Source organism: Bubalus bubalis, chromosome 5, assembly GCF_019923935.1.
Source record: "Bubalus bubalis isolate 160015118507 breed Murrah chromosome 5, NDDB_SH_1, whole genome shotgun sequence".
Taxonomy (NCBI): Eukaryota; Metazoa; Chordata; class Mammalia; order Artiodactyla; family Bovidae; genus Bubalus; species Bubalus bubalis.
The window spans coordinates 109,068,095-109,093,244 of record NC_059161.1 but is presented as its reverse complement, the minus strand read 5'-3'; the positions used below and the strand labels follow the sequence as shown (position 1 = coordinate 109,093,244).

At 47.3% G+C, this 25,150-nt stretch overlaps 1 protein-coding gene across 4 annotated transcripts in view; it reads left to right on the top strand.

The window, feature by feature from the left end:
* HEPACAM (hepatic and glial cell adhesion molecule) overlaps nucleotides 1-22,246 on the top strand; it is a 38,139-nt gene extending 15,893 nt beyond the window's left edge. Inside the window, exons 2-8 of one of the 4 annotated variants that reach the window (XM_025286358.2) lie at nucleotides 4,429-4,945; nucleotides 15,384-15,725; nucleotides 16,648-16,929; nucleotides 17,222-17,321; nucleotides 18,414-18,487; nucleotides 18,788-18,855; nucleotides 20,040-22,246. In XM_025286358.2, the coding sequence (XP_025142143.2) occupies nucleotides 4,861-4,945; nucleotides 15,384-15,725; nucleotides 16,648-16,929; nucleotides 17,222-17,321; nucleotides 18,414-18,487; nucleotides 18,788-18,855; nucleotides 20,040-20,342 (1,254 nt within the window). In that variant the 5' untranslated portion in view covers nucleotides 4,429-4,860 and the 3' untranslated portion in view covers nucleotides 20,343-22,246. Of the gene's footprint in view, nucleotides 1-4,428; nucleotides 4,946-15,383; nucleotides 15,726-16,647; nucleotides 16,930-17,221; nucleotides 17,322-18,413; nucleotides 18,644-18,784; nucleotides 18,856-20,039 lie in introns of all 4 variants that reach the window. The other 3 variants (XM_025286357.2, XM_025286356.2, XM_025286355.2) reach the window with 3 other exon arrangements.
* Nucleotides 22,247-25,150: the final 2,904 nt, after the last annotated feature.

Sequence of the window (25,150 nt, the reverse complement as noted above, 5' to 3'; positions counted from 1 at the left end):
GTGTCGTGTACGAGACCAAGTTGACTGGGCTGTTACCTATGTCTCTGTGACCCAGTTGCCTAGTAGATCAGTGGCCGCGCTCAAAGTGCGTTCCAGTTATTTCTGGGAATTCACCAAGGAATGCCTCCTGTGTGTTCACACCCTGCTTTGTTCTCTGCAGTTGCTATTTGGTGCCCTCCTCGCTGTCACTCCTCCGGTCCAGCCCCCCCCACGCACAGCTGCCCCTTACTCCACCCAGCTCCCCCACCCCCACAGGTTCTCTCCCATTCAGTGTTCAGCAACTGTCTGCTGAGTACCTACTATGTGCCCCAGCCTGTATAACACAGTAGGGCTTCAGAGGCTGATGACACTGTCCTTCTGTGTTCTTGAGGAGAGAAGAGCCCAGAAGCAGATGATATGAGGTTCTGTAGGGCTGTGTGTGTGTGTGTGTCAGTCGTTCAGTCATGTCTGGCTCTTTGTGACCCTATAGATTGTAGCCTACCAGGCTCCTCTGCCCACGGGATTTCTCAGGCAAGAATACTGCAGTGGGTTACCATTTTCTCCTCCAGGTACGTTCCCGACCCAGTGATCAAACCCGTGTCTCCGTAGCTTAGCCTCTGCTTGGATCAATCAGTCTTTTCAGTTTCCACCCCCAACCCAGCTCCTTTCTGAGAAGGTTTAGGGTGAGCGTAGCTGTGATCTTGGCGAAGCAACAGTGAGTGGTTTCGTGAAGTGAGATCTTAATTCCTTGCCCAGGAATTGAACCTGGGTAGCCTGGATGAGAACCAGGAATCCTAGCCACCAGACCAGCAAGGGCTACAGGCTAGAAGCTATTTTTTCCTGGATCTTTGCCCCCACTGGAAAATGTATTTATCACGGAGGCAGGTACAAAGTTTATTATTAGAGACACAGCACAACAACAAGTTGGAGAGCACACAGAGAAACGGTTTGATTAGTTAAGACAGAAACAAGATGGAGATGCACACCAGAGAGGAACGGTGTGGGCATCCCCTCTGGTGAGGAGGAGTGAAGTAAAGAGGCGGGCGGTTAAGTCATTTATATCAGGCAGTTCTTCTGGGTCTTTGTCTTCCTTCAGGCCAATTAGCCGGTTTATTTTTCTACACCTGACCTACCCTGGGACACTCCCCTGGGTGTGCATGCTGCCCTCAGCCAAGATGGATCTCCAAGTGAAGGCTTCTGGGAGGAGCAAGACTCATTACGGCCTGGCATTATCTCTTGACTTTTGACCCACAAAGAGCCTTTGGGTGCATTTGTAGTGTCTCCCTTGTCCCAAAAGAAGGGGACACGGAGATCCCTTCATCATTTATTAAAACAGGGTTTTGCCTCTCTTTGTCCTTGCCACGACTATTACCTTGACTATTGCTGTGGCTATTACCTTACGGTGTTTATAAAAGACAAACATTTGCTATTTACCCTGTTTCTTTTGTTGCTTCCATTTCGGAGGGCAAACAGGAGACTGACTGTAAATGCCTTAACTGGAGCCCACCTATCTCTTGTCTCATGAAATGCTTAAGAGCTGTAAGTATCCAGCCTGAAGCCCACTTCTTTGTGCCCCATGAAATGCGGATAGGAGGCCAGTTGTCAATGTCTAGCCTGGAGCCCATCTGTCTCCTACAGCAGCTGGTGGGGCCTAGGACTCCTTGTGACAGCAGAGGAGACAGTGCCTGGCGACCTGTGTGGCTTTCAGGACTCCCACTGGTCTCTGCTCGAGTCTCGGTTGCTCCCTGGTCTGAGGGGCAGTTGGTGGCCTGGCCTTGCGTACCCAGTGCGGCCCCTTCCTCCCTGTTCTGCCTTCTGATGGTTCTTTCTCTCCAGCACCTCTGGGTCCCCTCAGGAAGCGTGTAGCTCTTTGGGGACACTCGTGTATTCTGTGTGGGGGTAAGGAGCCTGAGGTTCACCCCTGGGGTGAGGACTGGGGGGAGAACTTATTTCCTGCTTCTGTCTTCTGTCACAGTTCTCTTTCCATAATCCTTCAGGCTGAAAACAGCAGACTTCAGGCTTTCTATTTCCTGAACATCATATCCTTTTGTGCTAAGTTGCTTCAGTCTAGTCTGACTGTTTGTGACCCCATGGACCCCATGTAGTTTGCCAGGCTCCTCTGTCCATGGGATTCTTCAGGCAAGAATACTGGAGTGAGTTGCCATGCCCTCCTCCAGGGAACCTTCCCAACCCAGGGATGGAGCCTGCATCTCATGTCTCCTGCATTGGCAGGAGAGTTCTTTACCACTGAGCCACCTGGGAGCCCCTCATATCCTTTTACCTCAGACAATAAGCCTCCAGGTCTAATCATCACAAGCAAAAGAGGCCATTTCTACACTATAGAAGAACACTATGATGCGGTCCACAGCCTGTTCTCCATGATACATCAAAGGAACAGATAAAAGAAATTAAAATATCCTTTAGTTCCTTACAAAGACTGGCTTTCAAGCCTTTCATCTTGCTACTGACTCTAAAATACTATTTTAACTGTCAGAAGCTGAATATTGCCTCTCTCTTTTTCATTGTATTCCTACTGAAACTCCACTAACTCTACCAGAGGCAGAGAAGTGCCATAAGCTGTCTAGGAAGAAGTTGCAATCATAGAGATACAAAAGGAAAAAAAAAAAATCTCACTTATGCATTTCAGAATATTTTTTGGAGTTCCTCTGTGATGTTCAAAACCAATGCTGTCCACCTCTTTTCCCCCATCCTTCAGCTCAGATGGACCATGCACTAAATCTTCAGTTCTAGAAACCTGACTTGATACTGCTGCTGCTAAGTCGCTTCAGTCGTGTCTGACTCTGTGCGACCCCATAGATGGCAGCCTACCAGGCTCCTCTGTCTCTGGGATTCTCCAGGCAAGAATACTGGAGTGAGTTGCCATTTCCTTAACCAATGCATGAAAGTGAAAAGTGAAAGTGAAGTCGCTCAGTCATGTCCGACTCTTAGCAACCCCATGGACGGATTTTCCAGGCAAGAGTACTGGAGTGGGGTGCCATTGCCTTCTCTGACTTGATATTATGTATGAAATAGATAATTAATGAGAACCTACTGTATAGCACAAGGAACCCTACTCAATGCTCTATGGTGACCTAGATGGAAAGGAAATCCCCAAAAGAGGAGATATATGTATACATGTCAGTGATTCTCTTTGCTGTACAATAAAAACTAACACAGCATTGTGAAGCCGCTATACTCTGATAAAAATTAAAAAAAAATAAATAAACCTGGCTTACACAGGCTTTCTCTAGTATGTAAAAAGAATACTTTGAAAGATAACTTCCACACTTATAAAATTACTACCAGAGTTCCAGTGTTAGAGACAGCTAAAGAGAAGGAGTTGTAAACTTTGGTCTCACCAAGATATAAAAATCCCTAAAGGAATTAGAAGAGGAATTTAAATTTAAATTTAAATTCCTAAAGGAATTGAAACTTTTCTTTTAAGTTTAAAATATCAGCTCTCTAGGGCTTCTCACTTTCATGCACTGGAGAAGGAAATGGCAACCCACCCCAGTGTTCTTGCCTGGAGAATCCCAGGGACGGGGGAGCCTGGTGGGCTGCCGTCTATGGGGTCGCACAGAGTCGGACACGACTGAAGCGACTTAGCAGCAGCAGCAGCAGCAGGGCTTCTCAGGTGTTGCTGGTGGTAAAGAACCCGCCCGCCAATGCAGGAGACTCAAGAGATGCGGGTTCGATCCCTGAGTCTGGAAGATCCCCTGGAGGAAGGCATAGCAACCCACTCTAGTATTCTTGCCTAGAGAATCCCATGGACAGAGGAGCCTGGCAGGCTACAGTCCATAGCGTTGCGAAGAGTCAGACACAACTGAAGTGACTGAGATGCACACACACACACATACACATATCACCTCTCCAACAAGGAATGTTCTAGGCACTCCACTGTACTAAATCTTCATCAATCCTCTCAACAGTTTCTACAAGGAAGCTACTGCCCCCCCACCCCGTTTATAGATGTGAAATTGGAGAATTAACAAGGTTAAATGGCTGTCTGCCCCAGATCACACAGTCAGCAAGCAAGCATTCCACTGGCGACCCGCAGGAGAAGCTGTGGATGTGGTAATGGGGGGTCAGGGCAGTGCTGGGGTGCTTTTCTTCATCACACCTCAAGACTTGAGGAGACGGCTGGGCTGCAGCTGGTGGCTGAACCCCAGGCTCTTGGGGTATTACCATCATCTTTGCCCTGACATGTTCTAGAAAATGGACTGGAGGCTGGGGATTAAGCAGAGTAGCTACTGGAAAAAGATCCCCAGGATCTACAAGATTCTATGCTAGGAGCGAGAAGCCCAAACTTGACAGCTATGATAATAATACAATTCAAGCCATTTTCCAATCTTCTTGTTGTGGGGTAGAAGAGGGGTTTTCTGTGTCTTCAGCCATTTCTGAAATCTCTCATTCCAAGCTTTCAAAAGACTCCTCTCCCTGCCTTTTCAGAGTTTATTGGAGGTGTGTCCCTGGCGTGTACCCTCCCTCGCAGGAACGAGGAGCAAGAGGTGGAGACAGGGCTTTGCAGGGACACACAAGGTCCCTCCCTGAGCCCAAATTCTCATCTCCCCCTGGCAGTGGGGTTCAGCTCAGGCAGGTGAAGAAACTGCTGGGACCCCTCAGACTGGAAGCTGTGCTGGAGATGGTCTTCCAAGCAGATACCCTCTTCCCAACCCGGGATGCAGGGCTTTGAAACCAGAAAACGCCAGGTCTGAAAGAGAGGAAAGAACAAGTCCAGCAACACACAGAGCTCTGTGTATTCAGAGGGAACTTGGCAGGGTTGTGTCCGGGCAGAGAAACTCCGAGTGGTACAAAGGGACGTGCCCAGAGTGGAGAAATCATGCTAATTGTCTGCACCAGAGCTGGAGAACGCCACCCAAAATGAAGAGAGAAAGGGAAGCCCCGTCCAGAGCCTTCAGTGCGCTGCGCCTCGCTCCTTTTGTCTACCTGCTTCTGATCCAGACAGGTAGGAGAACCAGAGGGCAGGACAGGGTCTGCAGGAGGGGCCTGGGGCTTTCAAAGGACAGGGAGGGGGGAGCTGAGGGCCAGAACGCCTCTGGGGCGGGAGGAGGGGAGAATGCCCAGCCACCGTGGGAAGCAGCTCAGTGAATTCAGGCATTCGTGTTGAATGTATTTCTTCATTCTGTGTGCCTCCTGCCTGGCCCCTGCCCCCCAGCCCCCAAAGCCTGCATGACTTTGGAGCTCCCACGGCATTCAGTACATTAGATGGAGGGCAACGAGCCATTGCTTATGGGACGTCTTGTTGGCGTGGGCCAGTCAGGCATCCTTTATAATCCCCAGTCGGGATTATGGTGGGGCTTGGAGGGGTGGGGAAATCTTGGTTTTGTGCCTCCTCAACCCCACACCCTGGCTTCTCTGGGTGTAAAACAGCAAGGGAGATGAAAGAAGCTTTGGAGATAATGAGTCTCCTGGCTTGGGACTGTAACACCAACCTATCCGTAACTCAGGCACGCCACAGACAAACCTGTCTTCTGTACTTCCCCCTACCAACTTCTTGGAGAAATGATCTGATTTTCAATACATGTGCTTATGTGCGCACACACACGTGGGGTTCTCAGGTGGCTCAGTGATAAGAATCCCCCTGCCAAGGCAGGAGACGCAAGAGACTCAGGTTTGATCCCTGGGTCAGAAAGAGCCCCTGGAGTAGGAAATGGCAACCCACTTCAGTATTCTTGCCTGGAAAATTCCATAGACAGAGGAGACAGGCGGGCTACAGTCCATGGGGTCACTAAGAGTCAGATACGACTGAGTGATTGAGCACACGCACAACCATTCCAGAGAGCCTAGGAATTTACAGTTTCATTGGGCAAATAGATGCAGAAATCATTTTAATAAAAGCAGAGACTACTATGAGTCAGAGAGACAGAGAGAGGTCACCTACACCATCAGGAAGCTGGTGCTGGTAGTACAGGATACGAGTAGGGGAATATGAGGGGAAGTTACTTGGGAGTGTCTGCACTGAATTTTAAAGGATGAGAAAAACAGGTAGGTGTGGGAGTGAGCATTATAGTTAGGAAAATGGGCCAAGGTCACAGCTTGAAATGGTATTGCCTGTTAGGAGCAGCCCAGTCAGTCACTCCTTCTGGAGAGGAAAGAGTGAATGGAGTTAGGCGAGATATGTAAACCTTGCTAAGGAAATTGGGAGATAATTTGCAAACAATGGGGGCCGGGGGAGCGCAAGGAATGGTTTTCAGTCTGGGAACCGGCAGGGCCAGGAGGCGTTGGAGCAAAACTGGAGGCAAGATAGGAAAGGAAGCCTGTATCCATTTGGTAGAACCACAAACTGGATGACTTCAACAACAGAAGCGTGGTGTTTCACAGTTCCAGAGGGTAAAATTTCAAGATCAAGGTGGCGGGAAGGCTGTACGCCCTCCAAAAGTGCTAGGCAGGGTTCTACTCTAGGCCTCTCTGCTATCTTTGGGTAGTTCCTTGGCTGTGACAGGTTAACTTTAATCTTTACATGGCGTTCTCCCTGTGCTTGTGTGTATATACGTATTTCTTCTTTTTATAAGGACACCAGTCATCTTGGATTGGGCTTCCGTGGTGGCTCAGACAGTAAAGAATCTGCCTGCAGTGCAGGAGACCTGGGTTCAATCCCTGGGTTGGGAAGATCCCTTAGAGAAGGAAATGGCCTTCCACTCCAGTATTCATGCCTGGAAAATTCCATTGACAGAGGAGCCTGATGAACTACAGTCCATGGGGTCGCAAAGAGTCAGACACAACTTTCGCTTTCATCTTAGATTGGGGGCCCACTCCCTCCAGTATTAGCTTGTTACCTTGACAATGACCCCAGTGCCAAATAAGGTCACATTCTGAGATAGGGCTTCCCAAGTGGCTCAGTGGTAAAGAATCCACTTGCCAATGCAGGAGACATAAGAGATGTTGGTTTGATCCCTGAGTCGGGAAGATCCCCTGGAGCAGAAAATGGCAACCCACTCCAGTATTCTTGCCTGAAGAATCCCATGGACAGAGGAGCCTGGCAGGCTACAGTCCACAGGGTCGCCAAGAGTCAGACACATTTGAAGTGACTGAGCACACACACACTGAAATACTTGGGATTAGGACTTCAAGACATAAATTATAGGGGCACAAGTCAACCCATAACGAAGCTACTGCAATAGTTCAAGAGAGAAATGAACCAGGCTGGAATTAGAATAAAGAGGGAGGGAGGGAAGGATATTGAGATAATATTTTGGAGGGAAAATCAGGACCTAGTGATTGGTAGGAAGTTAAAGAATCTAGGGAAGGAGGTAGGGTTTCTGTGTGAAACATTAAGTTAAAAAATGGGGCAAGATTGGGAGATATAATGATTAGTGTTACTCATGTTGAGGTTGAAATGGCTGTAAGACATTTGTGGGGAAATGTTGAACCTAAACCTGGAGGGTTAGGAAGAGGTATTTGGAAGCTGTCAGCTAAGAGGTGAGACTTAAGACAGTGAGAATAAAGAAATACATGAGCTGAAAATGGAACAGTGAGGAACCCCAAGACTTTTTTTAAAACCAATGCAAACTTTTTTAAATGTTTTATCTTTTTGTGTTGGAGTATACCCAGTTAACAATGTTGTGATAGCTTTCAGTGAAGGGATTCAGCCATACATATACATGTATCCATTCTCCCACAAACTCCCCTTCCATCCAGGCTACCACATATCATTGAGCAGAATTTCCTGTGCTATGCAGTAGATCCTTGTTGGTTACCCATTTTGAATATAGCAGTGTGTACATGTCGATCAAACTCCCTAACTATCCCTTCCCCCCAGCAAGCATAAGTTCGTTCTGTAAGTCTGGGTGAATCTGAGGAATCCCAAGATTTGCAGAGGAAAACAGAGAACAAAAGCCCATTGAGGAGGTGCGTAACAATCAGAGAGACAGAGGGAGATCTTGAAGACTGTGGAGTCCAGAAAGTGAAGGGAGTTGGGATATTCTCAGAGTCGACATCAAAGGTACCAAGGAACCTGGTGTAATAAGGACCTAAAAGAGCCCATCTGATGTGGCCATAAAGAAGTTACCATTAGCCTTAATGAGAGCAGTGTCAGTGGAAATTACAATGAATGGAGGAAATGGGAACTGACGGTATGGAGGCAGTGAACCGGGACTAGGAAATGTACAATGACGTGTACAAATCAGAGGTGTCCCTAAGCTCTTTCAGGTCATCATATGGTAAAGAAAAACATTATGGAAGGATCTTGTCAGTCACTGTGATTAGGCAGAAACAAAAGGAACTTCTGTGAGAGACAATGGAACTGAGTATTATTTAACAAGGGGCTTCCCTGGTGGTTCAATGGTTAAGACTCCGTGCTTCTGCTGCAGGGGGCACAGGTTCAATCCCAGGACCACGAACTAAAATCCCACATGCTGCATGGTCAAAAAAAAAAAGTATAACAAAAAATTCTAAATATAAACTATGCTAATATTAGTTACAAACTAAGATAGGTAAGAGGTCAATGTGGGATCTGGCCATTGTACTGCTGTGGATTCAAAAGCAATAAAGGCTGAGATTCTATGAGGAATTTCTGCCATCCTCAATCTATTAGGAAAATGTCAGCTTCTGTGACAAATAAATTCCAACATTTAAGTTCTCCTGGCATTAACCCTGGAGTAGTCAGTACCATTTCAAGCAAGGCCTGGTATGAACAAAGACTGCTCCATGAGGTTTTCCAGAGACCAAGCTCATGGAGCTCTATCAACTTTCACATGTGTTTCCAATGGTCAGTCTGAGATTTATCTCTATTTCTTTTAGATAGAGGATTAAGGGGGAAAAAAAAAAGGAAGGAGTACACCAGCCTATAAGTGGAATCTACCACTTTTACTAGTACTATTGGGTAGAAATCAGTAGTGACACAGCCATAATTAACCGCAAGGGAGGCTGGGAGATATAGCTTTAAGGCTGGCATTAAAAGGGTGGCCTGGACCATATGACTCTGGCTCCCAGAGATCTGCCTTAATCCCTTGCCATTAAGGAAATCAATCCTAAATATTCATAGGAAGGACTGATGCTGAAGTTGAAACTCCGATACTTTGACTGCCTGATGCAAAGAGCCGACTCATTGGAAAAGACCCTGATGGCTGGGAAAAATCGAGAGCAGGATAAGGGGGGCAACAGAGGATGGGATGGTTGGATGGCATCATCAACTCAGTGGACATGAGTTTGAGCAAGCTCCAAGAGTTGGTGATGGACAGGGAAGCCTGGCCTGCTGCAGACCATAGGGTTGCAGAGAGTCGGACAAGACTGAGCGACTGAACAGCAACAATACTCCCTTGTGGCAGCAACCACCTTACTTGCCTCAGGCAAGTAGCACTTAGTCCTTGGTGCTCTGAACCTAATATGAACTAAAGAGGCTTCCCTAAATCCATCACAGCCCTATTCCTGGAACATTCAAACACAGCTTTTCTAGAGGCTAGGATACTAATTTACAATCATAAACACAACATGCCATACATCTAGATAATCTGATGTGCAAGATGTTACTCTCTGGGATCCTAGAGCCAGTCTGTCCTCTAGGCTCCCATTAGGAAGAAGTCCCTTGCCTAGGTTCCACCCTCTGAGTTTTAAGATCACCTTCCATATTGTAGGTGCTGTATTTTTTTAAAATTGCAATTGAAAATTATATACAGGAACATGCAATTTTGCATAAGGATACAGTTTTATGTAACTTTTTTTTTCTTTAGCCATGGACTTTATTGTTTGAATATTTGCAATTATTATTCTATACACAAATGTTAATTTCTTACAAAACTCTATATTCCATATTGCTAGGTCACTTCACTCTTCATTTTATGTCACATTTCCATCAAGAACTATTTCCCCAAATCACCATCTGCCTGATTGTGTGTTGTTGTTGTTCAGTTGCTAAGTTGTGTACGACTCTGCGATGCCAGACACTAGTCCACCAGGCTCATCTGTCCATGAGATTTTCCAGGCAAGAATACTGGAGTGGGTTGCCATTTCCTTCTCCATTTATGGAACCTTTAAAAAGTGAATAAATCCATTTAATTAGCCCCCAAGGTCATGGAAAAGAATATTTCAGTACTGAGAAGCGATATAGTACCTCCACACTGTATTGTTACTATTGCCTTCCCCCCAGGGTCACAGTGGTGTACTAATTTCTAATACAGATTAATTTTGTGTGTCTTTGAACTTCATAAAAGTGGAATTATATCTATGCATTCTTTTAAGCCTGGTTTCTTTCACAGAACACCAAATTTGTAAGATTCATGCATGTTGTTGTTGAAATTGTAACTTGTTTGATCTCAGTGGTATATAGTATTCCATAGTATAAATATACCAAAATATGTTTACCTATTCAATTTTGATAGACACTTTGGTTGTTAACAGTTTGGGCCTTTATGAACAGAGTAGTTAAAAACATTCTAGTAGATGTCTTTTGGTGAACAGATATACCCAGGAGTAGAATTTGCCGAGTAAAGTATATACACTTAGGCTTAGTAGACATAGCCAGAGTCTTTAGAAGTGGTTGTATCAAGCTACATTCCCACCAGCCCTGACTGAGAGTTCCAGATGTTCGTTCCATATATTCACCAATAACTGAATCTTCTCTTTTTCATTTTAGCTATCCTAGTATGAGGCGGCATTAAATTATGGTTTTAAATTGCAAATCTATGATGATGAGTGCAGTTGTGTCTTTTTCATATACTTATTAGCTATTTGAAAATCCTTTTATGTGAAATACCTGATCCAAATCTTTTGCCTATTTTCTTTTGAGTTTCCTGGATTTTTTTTTAAAGTGGTAATTTGTAGGAGTTTAAAATAGATATATCGGATACGAGTCATTTATAGGAGATATGTATTACAAGTATCTCCCACTGTGCGTGTGTGTGTGTGCCAAATCGCTTCAGTCATGTCAACTCTGTGCGACCCTATGGATTGTAGCCCACCAATCTCCTCTGTCCATGGGATTCTCCAGGCAAGAACACTGAATTGGGTTGCTATACCCTCCTCCAGGGGATCTTCCCGACCCAGGGATCAAACCCATATCTCTTTTGTCTCCTGCGCTGGCAGGCAGATTCTTTACAGCTAGTGCCACCTGGGAAGGCCATCTCCCACTGTACAGCTTGCCTTTCACTCTCTTAATGGTGTCTCTTGATGAACAGAAGCTCGTAATTTTATTGTCCACTGTATCATTTTCATCTTTTACGGGTACCACCTTTGTGTCCTCAAGTCACAAAGATATTCTCCTATGTTTTCTTTTTAAAACATTGTTTTACCTTTCACATTTAGATCTACAATCTACCTAGATTGGTATTTGTGTGAGATGTGAGGTAAGGACCAAAATTCATTTTTATTCCAACATGGCCCAGCACTATCTATTTAAAAAAATCCTTTCTGCACTTGACTGCATGTCACCTGTGGTTCAGTGGTTAGGACTCCAGGTTTCCACTGCAGGTATCATGGGTTCAGTCTCCGGTTGGGGAACTAAGATCCCACAACCCTCACACCAAAAATAAAAAGTCAGGCTATCATGTTTAAGTCTGTTTTTGGACTCTTCATTCTGTTCTGTTGCTAACACTTGTCTATTGTAGTGCCAAGGATAAATCTCTTGGGATTTTGATCAGTATTGTATTAAATTTATAAGCCAGCTTTGGAGAATTGACAGCTTAACATTAATGATTACTCCTATCCAAAGCACAGTGTATCTCTGTGTGCTATCTTTATACTTATTAGCTAGATACACGTTACTGAACATTTGCTTTCCTTACAGGGTAGGAAAAAAGCTACCCTTCTCTTCCTGGATCCCAAGGGCCTTCTTCACAGTTTCTGTGTCCTGATTTTGCCTTATATTCCTGAGTGATTGACACTTAAAATGAGTTCACACTCTTGTAGGCCTTAACATAGTAACAAGAGAAAACTCTAACACAGTCACCCCAACAGTGAAGCTCCTCTACAATAGGGGCAGGGGAGGGGTGTTATTTTCTCAGAGCATTTAATATTCATTATTATTAATTCATTCAGAATAATAAAAATGAAAAGCAGAAAGTAATATTTTTTGCTTTTAGAAAACTATGGTGTATGGGACTTTCCCCAGCAGTCCAGTGGTTAAGACTCTGCCTTCCAATGCAGGGGATGTGGATTCAATTCCTGGCTGGGGAACTAAGGCCCCACGTACTGTGGAGTGCAGCCAAAAAGAAAAAGAAAACCATGCTGTGTGCTGCCTTTGGGTTATTGTATGCAGTTCTGGTCACCACACCTCAAAAAAGAAATAATAGAGTTGGAGAAAGCCCAAATAAGGGTATCTATGCTAGCCCAAGGGAAGGAGGGACTTCCTATAGAGACAGATCCAAATAAAACAAAAAGCCTTTCAGTTAAAAAGGGACATACCTGCAGTCCAGGGTATCAGAGTGTGTGGATTATGTGTAATATGTTTCACAGTATCTCATGAATGCTTTTGAGATGGTTAGACAGCATCACTGACTCAATGGACATGAGTCTGAGTAAACTCTGGGAGATAATGAAGGGCAGGGAAGGACATGGACTGACTTGCAGCAGTCCATGGGGTCACAAAGAGTCGGACACAACTTGGTGACTGAACAACATTTGGCTGCACCGGGTCTTAGTTGCAGCACATGAAATCTTTAGTTGCCACCTGCAAACTCTTAGCTGTGACATGCGAACTCTTCGTTGCATGCGAACTCTTAGCTGTGGCGTGGGATCTAGTTCCCTGTGCTGTGCTGTGCTGTGCTTAGTTGCTAAGTCATGTCTGACTCTTTGCAACACCATGGACTGTAGCCCTCCAGGCTTCTTTGTCCATGGGATTCTCCAGGCAAGAATACTGGAGTGAGTTACCATGCCTTCCTCCAGGCGATCTTCCTGACCCAGGGATCAAAGCCAGGCCCCCTGTATTGGGAGAGAGGAGTCTTAGCCATTGGACCACCAGGGAAACCCCTCTCACTGATATGTTTAAAAGGTAAATTTAAGGCAAATACTGGTAATAGAAAACCTTTGCCCACCAAAAAGGGCACATAAAAATGAACAGATGATGGCTTAAGAAAGTGGCTATTAAGGGTCCCCAAGGCTACTGGCAGGTACATTCTTATACGTTAGAGCTTGACATTCTTTGATGTCACAGTAGTTTAAATCCTGGTTGACGAGGGCCACCTCCCTGATCCAGTGTGGCCATTTAAGTTGGCAGGGACATCTTGCAGCGAGGTCAATTTCCTTCTGTTCGGCCTCCAGCGGGAACAGAGACTTTTCTACCTAACGATGCTTTCGAGACTTGAGGACAATGATTAAGTTAATCGTTTCTCAAGGTTGAAGAGTTTTAGTTCCTTTTATTTGCACCATTAGCCATTTCCTCGCTCCTATGTCCTTCCTTGGCTCCTGTCCTAGTTCTCTGTGTCCCTTGAAAGTTGTGGGACCCTGACCTTAAAACCAACTCCAATCTTGGCTAGATTTTGGGAAACAGTGTTTGCTCAGCAGAAAATGCTCTTTGTCAGCTTCTGGGAAAGACTGCTCCCTGCACTTCTGAACATGCCTACATACACCGCTATGACTCGGGCGCGACTCGTGCACAGACACGGGGAAGGCACCCACCAAGAGGAGGGTGAGGCCCAGGGTGATCCACATGCAGTAACTTCTCCAATGGTTTTATCCAGAAGAATCAAGTTTATTTTTTGTTTTTTAAATATTTATTTATTTCACTGTGCCAGGTCTTAGTTGGCAGGCAGGATCTAGTTCCTCAACCAGGGCTGGAACCCAGGCCTCCTGCATTGGGAGTGGGAGATCTTAGCCACTGGACCACCAGGGAAGTCCCCAGAAGGACCAAATTTACACTGGTAGAAAGAGGGACTTCCCTGGCAGTTCAGGGTTGGGACTCCATGCTTCCACTGCAGAGGACCCTGGTTCAATCCCTGGTCAGGGAACTAAGATCCCGCATGTTGCATGATGCAGCAAAAATAAATAAACAAATTGGTAGAAAGAGCAAACTTGAAGGGAGCAAGACATCCCAAAAGCACTACCAGGACCTTATATGTGATGAGACAGAGTAGACACAGGGGAAACTCAAGGGAGAGTCCAAGAAGAGAGAAGCAGGGAGGGGAATCCATTCCACTTTTCCTTGGGGCTGGGACTGTCATAGACCAGCCTCCTGGAAAGAGGAAATGAGAACCGAGGAGCTTGGGGTTGCTAAACCCCAGGGTGGCTCTGCATACATCACCCTCATGTGCTGATCCCACTGCTTCAGATTGGGTTCTGAGAAGGGGGGTAGATGTTCCCATCCTGGCCCTTAGTGAAGCTCACTGATTTTTTTCAGAGCCACTTCAAGTCACCTACACCAAACCCTGTTGGCCTGTTCAGGGAAGTATGAAAGCTTGTGTTTCTAAGTCAAACCAAGCCTGGGACCTAGCACCTGCTAGGCAGGAAATCCCATCTATATAATCCCAGAAACCAAGAGCTGGAGAAATCTTAAGGATCATGAGGTCAATCAGATTTCAGTCTGATGCACAGAGCCAAAGAAAATTCACTAGCGACACCCCGAGATCCTGGGAAGGATAGGACTCAGGTCTTCACCACCTCTTTGACTAAATCAAGTGAGCTAGAACTAAATTTCATTCCTTTTCAATTTATATAGGGTTTTAAATACCTTTAATAAGAAAATTTGAAAATACTTGGTTTTGTCCATTCTAACTCCCCCCACTGTTGAGACTCCCCTCAATGACAAGTATATAGTATTCATGAATATGGTGGCTTTCATCATTGCAATAGTGTCTTCTACACCTAAGGTTTTTTTAATTATAACATTCTTGACAGATGATGATAGAATGTCAGGATTGAAATGTCAGGTTGCAGATTATCTGGTTCTGCTACTGCTGCTGCTGCTAAGTAGCTTCAGTCGTGTCCGACTCTGTGCGACCCCATAGACGGCAGCCCACTAGGCTCCTCTGTCCCTGGGATTCTCCAGGCAAGAATACTGGAGTGGGTTGCCATTTCCTTCTCCAGTGCATGAAAGTGAAAAGTGAAAGTGAAGTCGCTCAGTTGTGCCCGACTCTTAGTGATCCCATGGACTGCAGCCCACCAGGCTCCTCTGTCCATGGGATACCTCATTATTCAGAGGAGAAAATGAAAGCACAGGGAGGGGAATGAACATTCAATTGGCCTTTCCTTGATTACTTCTAAAGATGAGGAGCTTACTACGTAACAAAGCACTTGTTCCCAAAATGGGTTGGATATGTTTAATAAATTAAATTTGCTTCAATCTGCACAACTAACCTTTTAGTTTCATTGCCTTTTGGCTTGGAAAAAGGAAGAACTGTTAGGAAGTGAAGAGCCCAGAGTGGTGAGGCATGGAGAGACCAGAGGACTCAGAAATGAGAATGAGGTAAGGAGCCAGGGCCTGACATCGCCTTCTCTCTGTGGGCTTCTGTTCACAGAGCCCCTGGAAAGTGTGAACATCACCAGCCCAGTGCGCCTGATCCATGGCACGGTGGGGAAGGCCGCCCTGCTCTCTGTGCAGTATAGCAGCACCAGCAGCGACAAGCCCGTGGTCAAGTGGCAGCTGAAACGGGACAAGCCAGTGACCGTGGTTCAGTCCATCGGCACAGAGGTCATTGGCACCCTGCGGCCTGACTATCGAGACCGCATCCGCCTCTTCGAAAACGGCTCCCTGCTTCTCAGCGACCTGCAACTGGCCGACGAGGGCACCTACGAGGTCGAGATCTCCATCACTGATGACACTTTCACTGGGGAGAAGACCATCAACCTCACTGTAGATGGTAAAGTCTTGGGCAGGGAAGGAGCGGGGGTACCAGCAGCTGGGGTGGGGGGCAGGGTCCACCCAGTACCCTAGCTAGACCCCAGGAAAACCCACACAAGAGCCACTGGGGAGCAGAGAGTGAGCCAACTGGACCTTGGAGACTGGCAGCTAGACCACAGCTAACATGTATAGGGTAGTTACTATGAGCCAGAAATGATTGTAAGTTTTTGCCTATATTGACTCATTTAATGCTTATAATAATCTAGGGATAGTTAACATCATTGGCTCTGTTTCAAGAGATGAGAAAACTGAGGCACAAGGAGGTTGAATAATTTGACCAACTCTACTCAACTAATAAGTGAGAGTCAATATCGGAACCTATTTGGGGCTTCCCCTGTGTCTCAGCAGTAAAGAATCCACCTGCAATGCAGGAGCCTCAGGAGACCTGGGTTCAATCCCTGGGTCAGGAAGATCTCCTGGAGAAGGAAATGGCAACCCACTCCAGTACTCTTGCCTGGAGAATCCCACGGACAGAGGAGCCTGGCAGGCTAGAGTCCATGGGGTTGCAAGGATTCTGACACGACTTAGCAACTTAGAATGCACAGACCTGAACTTAGCCCATTGAAAATATTTTCCAGGCTGATCAGCTTAAGACATCTCAGAAAGGTATTTGGGAAGAAAGGAAGGGAAGGTCCAGAAGGGCAGGGACCATGGCTGTCTTATTCTGCATTGTACCCCCTGTGCTCAATTAGGTCCTCAATAAATAGTGGGTAAATAAATGAATAAATGGATGGATGGATGTATAGGTGGGTGGGTGGGTGGTGGTAAAGAGCTATACTGAGACCTCTGAAGACCACAGATCAGCTGGAAGGCGGGCAGTTAAGGGGAGGGGAGATGCTTTTTGGCCCCTGGCTCACAGGCTCCCCCACCCCCGGGCTCAGTGCCCATTTCAAGGCCGCAGGTCTTAGTAGCATCAACCACGGTGCTGGAGCTCAGTGAGGCCTTCACCCTGAACTGCTCGCACGAGAACGGCACCAAACCCAGCTACACCTGGCTGAAGGACGGCAAGCCCCTCCTCAATGACTCTCGGATGCTCCTGTCTCCAGACCAAAAGGTGCTTACCATCACGCGCGTGCTCATGGAGGACGACGACCTGTACAGCTGTGTGGTGGAAAACCCCATCAGCCAGGGCCGCAGCCCGCCCGTCAAGATCACCGTGTACCGTGAGTCTCCCGCCGCCCTCCCTCGGGACTCACAACCCTGAGAGGCAGGTGCCCACGAGAGGCTGAGGACATCCCAGACAGAGTACCACCACCAGGGAGAGAGGCGGACTGGGCCAGGTCTCCCTGGAGAACAGCCATCGGTGGGAGTGAGCTCCAGGGAAAGTCCACCACTGGTCAGCCCTGCTGCCTGGGGCTCCTTTTCTCTTCTTTCAGCCCCAGGGAGCTCTCTCCTCCCCACACCCACTGCTCACCTTGAAGTCTCTCCCACCTCTCTGCCTCCCTCTCTCCCTAGGAAGAAGCTCCCTCTACATCATCTTGTCCACAGGAGGCATCTTCCTCCTTGTGACCTTGGTGACTGTCTGCGCCTGCTGGAAACCCTCCAAAAAGTCTGGGTAACTCTCCAAGTTCCCCTCTCCCTGAGTATCTGAATCCTTCCACCCACCCTAGCCCCGAGCTCCGTTCTTTCCTTAGTCTCTCTCTCTCTCTTTTAAAATTATTTATTTATTTGTATTTATTTTTGGCTGTGCTGGGTCTTCATTGCTGCACATGGGCTTTCCCTAGTTGCAGTGAGTCGGGAGATACTCTCCAGTTTCATTGGGTGGGCTTCTCTTTGTGGTGACTTCTCTGGTTGCAGAGCGTGGGCTCTAGGGGGCAGGGGCTTCGGTAGTTGCAGCACATTGACTCAGTAGCTGTGGCACACGGGCTTAGTTGCCCCAAGGCATGTGGGATCTTCCCAGACCAGGGTTCGAAATCGTGTCCCCCGCATTGCAAGGCAGATTCTTAACCATTCACTGGACCACCACTAAGCTCCTCTTGGTCTCTTTATTTATTTAAAAAAAAAAAACAACTTTTTTTTAATGAGAATCATTTTTAAAGTCTTTTTTGAACTTGTTACAATATTGCTTCTGTTTTATGTTTTGGTTTTTTGGCTGTAAGGCATGTGGGGTCTTAGCTCTCCAACCAGGGATCAAACCTACACCCTCTGCATTCGAAGGCGAAGTCTTAACCATCATACCACCAAGGAAGTCCCCTCTTCTTAGACTCTTTAAATGCCTTTCCTCCCAGGCCAAAACTTCCCAGGAGATCCATTTTACCATTGCATGCATTGTATATGGAATTACATCCTGTGCTCAAAACCCCAACAATCCCAGCATTGTTAATAATGGTTTCACTTGCACTTCACCTTCTGTGAGCCAGGCACTGTGTTTGTGGTTAGCACACTACCTTTCAGTGTGATTATCTTAGGGTGATTCTCTGCAGTTTACAGATACTGACTCGGGACTCAGATGAGTTAAATGACTTGCCAGGGCCAGACTCAGGCTGCAAACCTAGATGGGATATACCCCATTCCACCACACCCAGCCCATCTTCCTATTACACAGCCTCATTTATGGCCATCAGATACTGCCCCACTGTGTCCCCACGCCCAGAACTTCTGCTCACACTCAGCAGCTGTGTTCACCAGGTGCTGGGTTGATTTGCAGGAAGAAGAGGAAGCTGGAGAAACAAAACTCCATGGAGTATATGGATCAGAGTGATGACCGCCTGAAACCAGAAGGTGAGCTCCCAGCCACCCACTCACCCATCCCATCGTCACTCAGAGCAGTGGGCTGCTGGGAAAAGGCAGATCTGGGCGACAAGGAAGCCAGCTCTGCAGGGCCCCTTCCTCCACCAACTGCACGAAGACTGCAGAGCAGGGAGAGGAGCAGCCAAGGTAGGATCCCAGGGATGACAGATCCTTTGGTAGAGGTTGTGGCGGGACCCAACTGGCCGCTGGGAAGCAAGGAGTATAGGTGCTGGCTGGTGGAAAGGGTTCTGGACCTGCGCCAGCCACCCCCTTCTTTGCCCCGTGCAGCAGACACCCTCCCCCGAAGCGGAGAGCAGGAACGGAAGAACCCCATGGCACTCTACATCCTGAAAGACAAGGTAAGCAGCTCCGGGCTAAGTGCCCCACAAACACCCCATCAGTCCCTGCCACGTTCTGGTGCTACAGTAGCCCCGCTATGCTGACATCCCTTTCTAGGACTCAGAATAACCCTGAGAAATATTTCTGTCATCCCCACTTTAGAGATGACAAAAATAGGGTAAAAATCATTTTACCCTATTTTATTATTTTTGTCTAATAAAATAGGGTAAAATGACTTGTTCAGAATCAAACAAATGAATCGGTGGCAGTGTCTGTCTGTGCGTTAGTTGCTCAGTTGTGTTCTTTGCAACTTTATGGACTGTAGCCTGCCAGGCTCCTCTGTCCATGAAATTCTCCAGGCAAGAATACCCGAGTGGGTTACCATTTCCTTCTCCAGTTGGTGGCAGTACCCAGATCTCTGGACATGGGCTTTGGGTGACTTTCCAGCTATTCAACGACCAACTCTGTCCCACACTGTCCAAGCCAGGTGGAAAGCAGAAAATAAGTGGTCAAAGCCCTCAGTTTAATGCATTTCAACGTTTAATGAGCACCTATTATGTGCCAGGCACCATGCTAAGTGTTCTTCAGTTCAGTTCAGTCATTCAGTCATGCCTGACTCTTTGCAACCCCATGGACTGCAGCACGCCAGGCTTCCCTGGCCATCACCAACTCCTGGAGCTTGCTCAATCTCATGTCCATCGAGTTGATGATGCCATCCAACCATCTCATCCTCTGGCATCCCCTTCTCCTCCTGCCTTCAATCTTTCACAGCATCAGGGTCTTTCCCAATGAGTCAATTCTTTGCATCAGGTGGCCAAAGTATTGGAGTTTCAGCTTCAGCATCAGTTCTTCCAATGAATATTCAGGACTGATTTCCTTTAGGATAGACTGGTTGTCTCTCCTTGCAGTCCAAGTGACTCTCAAGAGTCTTCTCCAACACCACAGTTCAAAAGCATCAATTCTTCAGCGCTCAGCTTTCTTTATAGTCCAACTCTCACAACCATACATGACTACTGGAAAAACCACTGCTTTGTGTCCTATGTTGCAAGAGAAACCAGACCTAGGTCTGCAGCCTTCCAAGAGATGAGAGTGTGAAGGGGACTGTGTCTCTTTCACCTCGGTATTCCTAAGGCCCTGGAACACCGGGCGTGCTCCCAGCCCAGGCCAGCTGTCCCCTGACCCCTCCTGGCAACTGTCCTTGCAGGACTCCCCGGAGCCGGAGGAAAACCCCGCCCCGGAGCCTCGGAGCGCGGTGGAGCCCGGCCCGCCGGGCTACTCCGTGTCCCCGGCCGTGCCGGGCCGGTCGCCCGGGCTACCCATCCGCTCCGCCCGCCGCTACCCGCGCTCCCCAGCGCGCTCCCCCGCCACCGGCCGGACGCACTCGTCGCCGCCCCGGGCCCCCGGCTCGCCTGGCCGCTCGCGCAGCGCCTCGCGCACACTGCGGACTGCGGGCGTGCACCTGATCCGAGAGCAAGACGAGGCGGGGCCGGTGGAGATCAGCGCTTGAGCCTCCTGGCGTCCTCCGGAGGCGCCGGCACACCGAGGCCCGCGTCCAGGGGAGGGCGGGGCAGCGGGGCTGCGGCCCGCGAGGGGCGAGGGATTAGGAGAGGTCCTGCCGGGCGAGAGGATAGGACGCGGGGACCACTGTGAGCCTGCGGAGTCCGGGGATGAGGCGGGAATGGCGGAGGGTGGACCGGATTGTGAAATCAGGGTGCGTTTGCTCCCTGATCACTGGCTGTGTTATCAGTGGGTGTGGGTTGTGCCCTCTTAGGACCACATAGATTATTAAATTTACGGCCCAATCCCCGGAGAGGCTTATGGAAACTAACATCAGTAACCTAACCCCAATGACTATCCTGTGTCCTTCCTAGGGCGCATTTATGCTTCCCACCCACCCTCTCCCCTTGCTCTCCAGGAACGAACTCCTGGTTCCTGGGGAACTTTCTCGGCAAGTCCAGATTAGAGAGGCCACTTGCCTCAAAGGTACAACTGTTCTGAACTAAGGGGGAGCCCAGAAATTCACTGTGAAGACAGGACCTTGGGGCACCCTTCTCAGGCATCTGGGACCTGGGTACCTACCAGTTGGCCAGGGAGGAGTTCAAGGGCATTTCTTTGCCACCCTCCCCCCCACAACCCGGGTCTAGCCAGAGCAAAGGATTCAAGCCTCCCAGGCTTGGCTTCCTCCCAAAGACCCCCTCAGCAGCGTGCCCAGCATTCCTTTCATCTCTAGTCCCTAGAGAAGGGGCTCCTCACTCATTCCCAGACCCAGAAAGCTAAATCAAGTGAGGATCTGTCTTTTGACCCCTCCTATCTACTGGTTCTCCCTGGCTTTGCATGAAATAAGCCTTTCAAACAATCATTGTCCCTGGGAAAGGTTGTCGAGCTTCCTGTAGGTTTAGGAAGACGAAGTTCGATTCTCCCCAGAAATAGTGGAAGGAGGAAGACGCTTATTGCTCTCCCCGCCCACCACTGCGTCTTAGAGGCCGGATGGAACGCTTGTCTCTGGCCTCTCACCTGCCTTGCTCCCAGGTGTGCAGGGCCCAGGAGACAGGCCAGGGCAAGTGCCCTAATTACACAAACCTGCAGAGTATGGAGAGATTGGTCCACTGTGTAGCTAGGCCATGCCCGTGCTGCCACCACTTCTTGCACAGTTTGTAGGAAAGACAGTCATCTACCTTGTGAAGAGAGAGAGCGATTAAAATGACGCAAAAGAAAAAAGCCCTCTGTGTGTGCTGACCTCTCTTCCCTGATGCCTCTAGTGCATCTCTGGTCTCTCCTCAGCTTCCTGAGCTCCAGCTGGGATCCTGCACCATCCCACAGAGGAACTCCCTCCCAAGGTCCCAGTTCCCCACCACTCTATGTGGGACAAGTTTTGTCCCAGCCCAAGGGCAGCAGCATTTCTAGTTGACTCCCCACCATAACCTGCAGGTCGTGGTCCTCCCAGCTCCCTGCCCCTATGCATTTCTCCAGGCTCATCTGCGCAGGTGTGCCTTTGCAGCTCTGCTTCCTCACCCCAGAACTGGTCCCCTCACTTCCCCAGGTGCCTGATCTAGGAGACGATGCATGTGGGACGGGGCGGCAGAGGGGGACACCCACACACCCCCACCCAAGTTGCTCAGGCAGGTGGAAGATGCAAGATGCGGTCTCAGACAGGTACATCCCAGTCAACCTGGAGAGGCAAGGGTGAAGATTAAGGTGAGATGAGGGCAGGGTGTACTCTAATCCCCAATGCTGCATCCCTGAGGGGCCGGCTTCCCAGGCTCAAGTCAAATCTGCCTTAAATGGGGGGAGGGGGTGGAGCAAGGAAGTGGTTTTGTTTTTGTTTTGTTTTGATCTTCATCTTTGTATTACTGGCATCTAGCAGAGTGCCTAGCACATTCTGGATGCTCAATAAACTTTTGATGAAATGAAGTGATAACTTTGTTTCACTTAATCAAGGAGAACAAACAAATTGCCTAAAAATACCAGTCGTTTCCCTTTTCTCTTTTCTTCCCATCTTCCTTCATCATCCCTCACCTTCTCTGGAAATCCCAAATTGTTGATTCCAAAATCATCACACACTCATTCATTCATTCTGATGTTCTTTCTTTTATTCAGTAAACATGTCTTCATGGACCATAAAGTGTGCTAGAAGCTGGGAGACAGTGTTACTATGCCATGACATACCAAAGAGACAGTCTCATGGAGGAACACAGATAATAAACAGATTAGCATAATACAGTGTGGAAAACGCAACGACAGAAGTAGATACAAGGTGCTCTAGAAGCATGTAAAAGCAGCATCTAACCCAGATTAGGGGTTTTCAGCAAAGGTGTCTTGGAGAAGAACAAGCCTGAACTTAGTCTTAGAAAGATTGGTTAATCGGGTGGAGGAAAGAAAAGGATGGAAGGACACATATTCCAGACAGGAGCAGCATGTAAAAAATGCTTAGTAAGTAGAATCCTTACTTCTTAGCACTCATAAACTGTGGATCAACCAATGGCAAATGTTTCAACTGGGCTTCCCTGGTGGCTCGGATGGTAAAGAATCCACCTACAATGCAGGAGACCTGGGTTCAATCCCTGGGTTGGGAAGATCCCCTAGAGGAGAGCATGGCAACCCATTCCAGTATTCTTGCCTGGAGAATTCCATGGACAGAGGAGCCTGGCAGGCCACAGTCCATGTGGTCACAAAGAGTCAGACACAACTGAGCAACTAAGCACAGCACACATTTATATTAGCACCGACAAAGACCAGACTTGTGCCAGTGGCAAGTGCAGGAGCTGAACCTGAGACTCCTGGATTACGTGGGTATTGGCCTCCAGTTGGTAGCATCCCAGGCTCCCAAAATAAAAACGAAAATCCTCTCTGAAGAAAACCATCTCCTTAAATGTTCAGAGACTAAGACCAATCAAAGATGAGTTGACAAGGAAAGGACATCAAACACAGAAGGAAACGAATCACCAAGAATGAAAGTCAGCAAATGTAAGAAGCAATGTATTTAGACCGCCAAGGTCTTCGAATATTGAAATTATCATACATAAAACATAAAATAATTATGAAATGCTTGAAGGAATAAAAGACACTGTTATAAAAAATGAACAAGCAACAAGACACTATCAAAAGTGATCAAGTTTTAAAAGGAACAAATAGAACTTTTATAAACAAAAATATGACTTATTGAAATAAAAATGTAAACAAAAGAGGTTAAATGCATTAAATACAGCTGAAGAGAGTTAGTTTATCTGAAAAAATTATCCAGAATAGGACACAGACAGACAAGGAAAGGAAATACATGAGAAAAAGAGATTAAGGCTCAGGTCATGTAGAACAAGGGCTTCCCTGGTGGCTCAGACAGTAAAGCATCTGCCTGCAGTGTGGGAGACCCGGGTTCAATCCCTGGGTTGGGAAGATCTCCTGGAGAAAGAAATGGCAACCCACTCCAGTACTGTTGTCTGGATAATTCCATGGACGGAGGATCCTGGCAGGCTACAGTCCATGGGGTCACAAAGAGTCGGACACGACTGAGCGACTTCACTTTCACTTTCACTTTTCTTTCATGTAGAATGAAAAGGTCTAACATTTCATCAAGAGTTCAAAGGGGAGAACAGAGAGATGGAGTAGAGGCAGTATTTTGAGAGTTCAGTTCAGTTCAGTTTAGTCGCTCAGTCGTGTCAGACTCTTTGCAACCCCATGAACCTCAGTACACCAGGCCTCCTCGTCCATCACCAACCGCCAGAGTCCACCCAAACTCGTGTCCATTGAGTTGGTGATGCCATCCCACTATCTCATCCTCTGTCGTTCCCTTCTCCTCCTGCCCTCAATCTTTCCCAGCATCAGGGTCTTTTCAAATGAGTCAGGTAATGACTGAAATTTTTGTAGAACTCATGACAAACATAAATATACACATTCAAGAAGGTTAACACACAAGATACTTGTAAAGGTTTCCATACCTAAAATGTAGTAAAACCAGAGTCTACCAAAGAAAAAGAGACAATCTTGTTGATGGAAAAAAATGTACAGCGTGAGAGTTGTGAGTTAAGTTTTATTTGGGGCAAAATAACTATAGCCTAGGAGACAGCATTCAGATAGCCCTGAGAATGCTGCAGAGGCGATGGGGAAGGTGAGTGTAATATGATTTTAGTGAAGCCGGGATACCTGCAGTCAGGCATACATTTTGGTGGAGGCTTGCTGCTAGTCATGAAGAGCAGATGTCCCTGTTAATGATTTTAATGCTTTTCTAGAAGATACGAGGAGATGCAAGAATTGAGCTCATAGGGACTTCCCTAATGGTCCAGTGGTTAAAGATCCATGTTGCAAAGCAGGGGACGCAGGTTCAACCTCTGGCCTGGGATCTAAGATCCCACATGCAGTGCAGCAACTAGAGCCACAGCTACCAAACCCTGGACACTCTCGAGCCCACATGCCACCGCTAGAGAGCCCATGAGCTGCAAAGACCCCTGTGCCACAGTGAAGACCCGACACAGCCAAATCAATAAATAATTTTTTTTAAGATAAAGAATTAGGCTCATAAAATCTTCTCCTGAAAATATCTATTGAAAGACCTGTTCTGCCAAATTTTTCCCAGAACACAGAGTGCCTCATTCCTGATCTTCACCCTGAACTCCTCTCAGAGGAGTGTTGGTTTAGCAGCCTCAGTGACTCATGACTGCATCCTTGTAGAGGTAGACGGCAAGTGCCAATTTATAGTTGGCAATCTTAATGGCTGTCAGAGGGAAAAAGGTCTTACACATTTAGACAATAATAAAAGAAAACATTAGAAAGTGAACAATATCTTCAAAATGACGGTTAAAAATAGCTATTAACCTAGAATAT